The following is an 8,119-nucleotide window of genomic DNA, read 5'->3' as shown; positions in this document are numbered from 1 at the left end:
ATTTCAAAGTTGAGATTTAAAAAACAAAATATTTACCGTTAGTATCAGCAAGCTTGTCTAATCTTTTTATCACATTTGAATACATACACACAAATACTTTCTGTGTGCGTCTGATACCCACTGAGCTTTTGATCCATAGAAAGGGAGAGCATTCTGGATATCTTGACAATCTTGAATCGTCAGTGGTGAATTTGCTAAATTTTAATATGCTTTTCCTTTTGTTTGTTTTGTTTGTTTTGTTCTCATCTTAGCTTTTTCAAGTAAAAGTTTTTCGTTTCCAATATCTATTATTCTCTTTCTTTTATAGTTCCATTCTATTTTTGATTAACTTATTTTGCGCAATAAGCAAAACTAGATTTCTGCACTAAAATTATGCTGAAAGTGAGTCCAAGCATTTAAAATATGAGAATATGCGATAAAGTGAGATCTCCAAAAACAAATACATCATAGTATAATGTATTATTTTGGATAATTATTGCTTCACAAAATTTTAATTTTGTGGTTCGCGTTGTGCCTAAAAACGTTATCCTATCCTAACGTTTTCCCTTGATATGCCAACCTCGTCCCCAAGACCCCTTTTCGATTTTTATATTGTGGACGATGCGAAGATTATCTTCTTAAATATGCGAGTTTAAAATGAAGACGGAAAATATCGTAACAAGAAGTTACGATATTTTACGCCTTGCACTTAATAAATTTCTGGCTCTGACTGCTTGAAGGTTTATCTTTGTTTTGACGTATGATTCACGTTATGACTACAGTACAGTGTTACCGAGTTGTCAAGTGAAAGTGTATTCTTGTACAACAAATTTAAGTTCGAATATTCCAAAAGTTTTAATCACACATTCGAAAAGTTAGAATACATTTCCAATTAACGTTCAAATGTTCAAATCTTATTATTATAAGTCTTCGCAGTTCAAGTTAGCTTCGTTTTTAGCTTTCTGGTTAATTCAAATGGACATACTTTTTTTACAGCATGCGAAATGGAGAACTGAAGATTCTTTAAAGTTTTATAGAAGAAAAAAAAAAATGAGATCGTCATTGACAACACGTTTTGTGAATTTTTAGTCACCTCTTATGTGCGAGGATTTCACGCTTAAAAAGATGTCTCTCCTCCTCTAATTGGCGAAGACTGTTTGGACAGTGCGCGAGAAAGAAAATGTACATGATGGGTTTGCAGTAGCAGTTTATCGCTATGACCTCGTAAATGAAAAAGTGGTTGGACATTTGCTACTTAATTTCTCTAAGGTAGTTTGTAAGTTCTTACAACTCCCCAATTCCACAGACCGCTGCAGTGTCATTGAAAAAACAGAGGGGCAGGATCAGAACTGAAAATTTCTGTTACATACATGCTCCGAGGACTACAGAGAAAGAAAACAAGTGGGTGAAGAAGGCTGTAGGACCATAACTCGAAATAAACAATGATGTGAAAAAGAAGTGCTTACAATTAAGTAACGTCTTTTTGTTTGTTTGTTTGTTTGTTTGTTTGCTTGTTTGTTTGTTTGTCTTTTACACTCCGTCCGCTAACTAGAATAGACAGAAATTTAGGGAGAAGTTCATTTCGTGTAAATAAAATTGTTCGCTGATTACATTGTCAGCTAAACGACTGTCCTCTATTTAGAAAGTTTCGTGTGAGGTTTTGTTCGTTGTATTACTGTTCTGCCCAATCTTAGGACACTGCCCAATCTTTGGACATAAAAATGCACAGTCTTAAGACTGGGCAAGGCGTCACAAGATTGGGCAGGAGACCATGTTAGGCCCATCTTTAGACGCCTTTTAAATTTTAAAAAAGGGATGTGCCACACAAGCTCTGTTGTTTGCAAGACCCAACAACCATTCTCAGGCACATTAAAACATCATATTTGTGGTATATGATAAACAAAAAACGAACAACAAAAAACTGTTGAGTTGACCAGGCCAGTTTTTGGGCATAGTAAAAATTGTAGCTAGCACGTACTATACATTTGGCATTTATATACAGCTCGTAATGACCAATTTTTTTTAAAAAAAGGTTTAGCTATATATAAAGAATCAGATAAATCGTTAGCTGTTAACTTCATTTTGAATGAAAAGTTTAGCTAGCTATAGCAATAGTCAGCCATATAGCTATGGTTAAATAGCTTCAATTTTTTTATACACATAAATGGTATAATTTTTTCGCCTTTTGATTTGCCGAGAAAAGTTTCAATTCAAAGTTCCTTTTAAGAGGTGCAGTCTAAAATTCTCTTTGTTTTCCACAATTGTTCTAAGATTGGACATGTATGTCTATAGATTGGGCAGTCCAGTCTTAAGACTGGCTACCCATTTGTCACTGTCAGAAGATTGGCCTGGCCAAGATTGGGCAGAACATTACCAGGTGCAAAGGAATTTAATTACAGAGTTGTATAATAACTAAATGAAGTCCTAGCTGTCCAACACAAGCAATAGCGTTAGTCAAGGTTATACATAGGTGTCTCTAACGCAGCGTAATATTGAAGATACATGGTAAAATGACTTGTAACCACCCTGTGTTTATTAATTCTAATTAGTAAACAAAGTAGAACGGAAAGTTTGCATGAAAAAGAAAAGAAAAGAATATTGCAATATTACATCATCACTTATTCAGAGTCCCATTAATAATATCTAGCTAGCGATAGTTTTACCATGTGAAATTCTTTTATTTCCCAACTGCAGCTAGCTTGCTAGCTAAATTGCCAAGCATTAATGAACTCGATTTTCGACAAGCTTGTTTAATTTGGAGGCATGGAGTTTTCTTTTAGGTCCGCCCTAAAGGGCTATTTCTTTCATACCTGAGATTCAAATCTGTGTCTCCAACTGCTCCAAGTGACAAAAAAACAACAAAAAACACACACAACAGAGCGGATCTCATGTGCAAAAGAAAGAGCCCCTAAATTGATGGATTGTTCTTAGCCAAAAGAAGGGATCAAATGTTGTCCCTTCTTAAAGCTGACAAGGCCGTGCAGCACCCGCTTGTGCACTATGCAGCTAGCTATTAGCTAAAGCCAGATAGTTACAGGGCCATCTACTACAAGAGTAGTTTATACTAAGAATTACGTAAGAATTTTTTCTTTCGCCATGTCTAGTTTTTAGGGGTGTTCTATCTTCCAGAGAATGTTTAATTCACAAAAGTACGAAGAAAATGGCAATTACAGCCTGCCTGACCAGCCATTATATCAGCGTTTATAATCCGGTCACCACGACATAACCAGTGCAAAAAAAACATAATCTGACCATGCGTACATAATCAGGCTGTCCTGGTTATAAACAGGCCGTTTTCGCAATCTGGGCAGAACAGCCTCAACAGAATCAACTGGAACCTAGCAGCTTGAACTCAAAACTGAACATGAACTAACCAATAAGTATTTTTTTCTTGTTTAAAAACAAAACAATTCTTTTCCTACTTTTCATTTCTGACTTTTTGCTAAGTAGACACATAAATTGGGCTAGTCCACACTTTTTTTTCAAGAAGCAAGAGATTTAGCTGTTCTTCTTTTTCTTACATTTATCTTGAAATTGTCCTTATTTTGTTCCTAAATTTTATGCGTTTTTTTAATTTTATTTTGCAGTATATATATACATTACAAATTTTTTAACCTAAATTTTGTCATAGCCTGATTAGACTATACATAGACTATACATAATTTGTCATTTTCCTTTACAGCACACAGCAATAACAAAATATGGATACAATTACCTAAACTCAAAACTGTCTCCTGATATATATATAATCCCATATCAGGGTCCAGGTTTTTCAGACACTGTGCCAAATTTTTTGAAAATATAATTTTCTCACTGTGAAATAGGGTGATGGGTTAGTTTCAATTTGTTTAACAGTGACTATTGTATTAATTCAGATTGTTTGTTTGTATTAAGGAAATATATACACATGCTTTATATATAGAGTTGGTTACCATGAGCATCCAAACTCTTCCCAAAGATAAAGGTAATTCATAGGATATTCTTTTTATATATTATTTATCATGTTAATTATGAAGTGAAATGTTAGAAAATGAATCTGCACACCACCTTTGTTTTAAAATGTGCAAAAAAATTTCAAAGAGTTGCTTCCTTTCTTGACTAGCAGAGTTTTGTCAATTGAGGTGAAAGGTAGGTTGCGCGAGGCTTGTGTAAAAAGTGTTATGTTATGTGGTAGTGAGACATGGGCAGTGAACCATGAAGATCTTGACCACTTAGTAAGAGATGATATGAGAGTAGTTAGGTGGATGTGTGATGCAAGTCCAAGAGACAGAAAGAGTTCAGATGAGCTAAGAAGCAGGCTAGGTATCCATAGCATTAAAGGTGTTAAATCCAGATAAGAAGATTTAGTTGGTTTGGACACTTGGAAAGAATGGAGGAGGATACTTGGGTAAAAAAGTCTGGAGACTTAATGGTTCCTGGGGCAAAACCCAGAGGTATAGACTGAGAAGGACTTGGCAGGAGGTAAAAAGGACAGACTTGATGCAGAGGAATTTAAGTTTAGATCTAACACAGTCTAGATCAGATTAGAAGATGAGCATTAATTATACCCTGTCTAGCATGGAAAACGGATGTTGAGCGGAGAATGATGATGATGAAACTTACTAAAATACCTAGCAAAAGGCTGACATTTCTAAATTATCTGAACACCCTTTTACAAACTATTCTATTCCTTGCACATTTCTAACTAAACCTTGTGTGAACGTGTTTGCTGGTACAAAGGGAAAAGATTAAATATTTTCTGGAATTTCGCCATAAATTATGGAAAAGAATGATTTTTGTTACGTCATAATTTGTATTTACAGAATCTTGCTCTAATGAGTTCAATGAAATAATTCGTAAAGCTCTACATTCTCTCAACATTGGTGCAGTTGTTGCTGTGCCAACAGATACGATATATGGAATTGCAGCATATTCACAATCTACATCAGCTGTTGATAAATTGTATGAAATCAAGAAAAGGCACAGAGAAAAAGCAATTGCGATATGTGTTGGTAACATTGAAGAAGTTAAAAGGTATGTTAAGATGTTTTTGTAAATACAGCAAATTATTAAAGACGAGCTGTCCAAAACATCGTTATAGATTTTTGGATTTTTAATTGTTTTAATAGCGCTTGCTTGAGAAGAATTTTTTTATTTTTATTTTGTGCACATTCTCATATGTCTCGTGATCCAAACAAGGCTTGCTAAAAGTTCTCTCAAATTTCCCATAAAAGTAAAATTTTTAAAACTATATGTTTTGTGCCATGTTTTTATTTTCCTAATGCATAAAAATGCTACCTAGGTATTGTACACTAATAATTTGCTTTACCTTTAAAATTTCCTCAATTATTTTGTATTGTTGTAGAAGATGTGAAAATGTCCACAAATCTTCAAATCTGTTTATGAAAATACTTTTGTTTTCTCAAAAAAGTTTCGTTAAAAGTCCGATATTACTTTATAAAGACAGTGGCGAACGCTATCAAAAATTGTTTTACCGATTCTATATATGGTATCATAAATAAAAAAAGGAATTAATATTGAACCTTGAAAGATATATGTACACTACCTTTTTGCAGTCCTACGATATCTCATTAAGCACCTCTCACAGTTCATTTTCTTATAATTAGCATTGTTTACTAACCAAACTGACCTTATTCTGATTAGAGTCATTGTTAAGCTATATCCTATGGAACTAGTTCTAAAGCCAGTTTTTATGCAATGTTGTAGTATTTACCTGTTATTAATGTAGTTCTTCATGGAATATGTGTTGGCTATTTTATTTGACATAATTTTATGTTTTTATGTTAATGTCAAATATTAAAATTTATGTTGTCTTGAAATCTCTGCAATTATTCCTGAGCTGTTGACAAAAGTGTGATCAGCCAAAATTCAGCACTTACACTGTTGTTACATTTTTAGATGGGGGAAAGTAACCGTCTCTGATGAAGTGCTTCACGACTTGCTACCTGGAGCTGTCACCCTCATTTTCAAAAGATCTGCTGAACTAAACCCTAACTTGAATTCTGCAACAGATTCTATTGGCATTCGTATACCAAGATGTGCGTTTATTCAACAGTTAGCTCAGGCATGTAAGCAACCGCTTGCTCTTACAAGTGCGAATATATCATCAGCAATGAGTGCATTGAAAATCGAGGTATGTTCATTTATGTTTTCTAACATACCGTTTTTTAATGTACATACAGTGACAAATTTCTTACTCAGTTCTATGTTTTATGTAGGAATTCAAAGAAATATGGCCTCAGCTTGATCTCATTGTCGATGCAGGTACCATAGGTAACACAGAGGAGTCTCGCCTTGGATCAACAGTTGTCGATCTTAGCTCTCCAGGAGAATTTCTAATAATACGTAAAGGATGCGCCTATCAGCATGTTATGTATGTTTTAGAAGAGAAACATAAGCTAAGAAACAAACTGGAATCGTGAACAGCCTTTGATTTTGTGCACAATTGAGGAGTGTATGCGTACGGGCAGTTTATTTGAGCGTTGTGGTATGGGATAGCTTATATAAAGAACCTATTAAACGACATTTTGAATATGGTCGAATATAAACATTTTGTGTGGTCAAATATACATATTTTATATTTAATTTATTGTTCTGTAGTTTCAGCCTTTGGAACTTCAAAATGGTTTGTGTGTAATGTAATTTTGTTAAGTTTTTTAAAAATAAGCTTAGTAACAGCACTGAACGAACCATCAAAAGTTTATCAAGCAGACAATAAAAGTTTCGTTAAATGTGTACTCTAAGGTTTAACCTCAACGCCCAATAAATTTCGAATGAAGTCAAAGGGAGATATCCTTTTTCCGATGGGATTTATCGAATTAAAAATTTTCGGCTTGTGGTTGATTTTAGAATTTTGTGGAAATAATTTCGCGTTTTTATAAGAGCTTTAAATTTTGCAAAGAATATATTGAAAAACTCGCGCAATCGCGAGAAAGATGGATTTTATTCTTCCTACTCTCTACTTTGAAAGAAGAAGTGAAGCGGTGTTAGTAACAGTATCTCTTACAGGTTCATATAGTTTCAGATGTTTTAGGAACACTCAGACGATAGACAAGCATGCGATTACAAATCTATTTATGACTTAAGGCTACCACGCTTTTACCATGTTTTTACCATAGTATTATAATATTGTATATGCTAGTAAGATATAATATGTTAATGAAATTTTATACACACGCTAACTTCTATTTGTATACGTCATTTTTTACGCAAAACAACACTAGTTTGAAGTTCTCGCATATTTTAAAATAAAAAATGTAATATCAGTTACTCTGGTTAAAATGCGTTTAACCACACTGCTTTGTTTTGACCGCCTCCAAATACATTAGGGACGGCCCAAATGTTAAAGCTGGCTTTACAATGAGACATACACGTTTAGAACTTAACTGTGGAATGTCTAACTGTAGTGGTATTTCGTGCAACAGTACTGCACCCCACAGGACCGTTGCCATCTAATTTTTGCCAGTCATGGTTATATAGGAAGAAGAAACTTGTACAGAGCATGCGTTTTTACCAAATTCAGAAGGTTAAAAAACTCAATACCTCCTTGTAACTACCCCCCTGGAAGAACAATATTTGTTGTGTCACTAGCTCTTTAACAAGATTCATTTCTGCTAAGACTTTTTTATCGAACGAGTACCACGTCCATTTTTTGTGAAGTGCGATTATAGAAAGTAAAAATTACGTTTTAAGATTTGCAGAAAGAAAACCAGTATTTCGATATATAGTAATAGTGCGATAAATATCAAAAAAGCCTCCAAAATAACTGCTCAATTACTTCCTATTTTTAAAACTTTTACAAACTTTACAAATAGTGAAATGGTGACAAAAGGTGTTCATTTTTTTTTTCGCAAAGATTAATTTTTGCGATAACGGCGAAAAGTTTAATAACGTCCAAAGGATCATTTACTTCTCAGCAGCGCTGTACTTTTTCATAGTTTTAGCTGCCAAAAATTAATTGTTTTAATAATTAATAAATAGGTAGTTTTTTTTAATATAACTGTATTTGTATTACATGGCTAGCATATTCAACCTCGTCCTCCGGACATATTGTATCTTTTTCACTTCGGACGACGGCGATACGAACATCATCCGCTGTCCCGGTTATAGAAGAAGACAACAAGCGCTGGGAACGAGGTTG

At 34.1% G+C, this 8,119-nt stretch overlaps 1 protein-coding gene across 2 annotated transcripts; it reads left to right on the top strand.

Moving 5' to 3' along the window:
- The first annotated feature begins 1,047 nt into the window (after positions 1-1,047).
- LOC130644272 (threonylcarbamoyl-AMP synthase-like) lies at positions 1,048-7,208 on the top strand. Of its 2 annotated transcripts, XM_057449810.1 has the most exons (5): positions 1,048-1,451; positions 3,902-3,943; positions 4,782-4,992; positions 5,878-6,112; positions 6,198-7,208. In XM_057449810.1, exons 2-5 carry the CDS (start codon positions 3,913-3,915, stop codon positions 6,399-6,401), a joined length of 681 nt encoding a protein of 226 aa, XP_057305793.1. In that variant the 5' UTR covers positions 1,048-1,451; positions 3,902-3,912; the 3' UTR covers positions 6,402-7,208. The 2 variants fall into 2 exon arrangements, with proteins under 2 accessions (XP_057305793.1, XP_057305792.1); XM_057449809.1 differs by lacking the exon at positions 1,048-1,451 and having other exon boundaries at positions 3,749-3,943.
- The last annotated feature ends 911 nt before the right edge of the window (positions 7,209-8,119 follow it).

The sequence above is a fragment of the Hydractinia symbiolongicarpus genome, chromosome 5 (genome assembly GCF_029227915.1).
Source record: "Hydractinia symbiolongicarpus strain clone_291-10 chromosome 5, HSymV2.1, whole genome shotgun sequence".
NCBI classification, from domain to species: domain Eukaryota; kingdom Metazoa; phylum Cnidaria; class Hydrozoa; order Anthoathecata; family Hydractiniidae; genus Hydractinia; species Hydractinia symbiolongicarpus.
Note: the sequence above shows the minus strand (reverse complement) of the source record. Positions and strands in the feature narration are given on the sequence as shown.

Bases quoted from the DNA above. Each gene is read 5' to 3' on its own strand.
- LOC130644272 (XM_057449810.1), top strand. From the start codon at position 3,913: ATGAGCATCCAAACTCTTCCCAAAGATAAAG. The intron at 3,944-4,781 runs GTAATTCATAGG...TTGTATTTACAG, and splicing joins AACTCTTCCCAAAGATAAAG to AATCTTGCTCTAATGAGTTC. The intron at 6,113-6,197 runs GTATGTTCATTT...TGTTTTATGTAG, and splicing joins TGAGTGCATTGAAAATCGAG to GAATTCAAAGAAATATGGCC.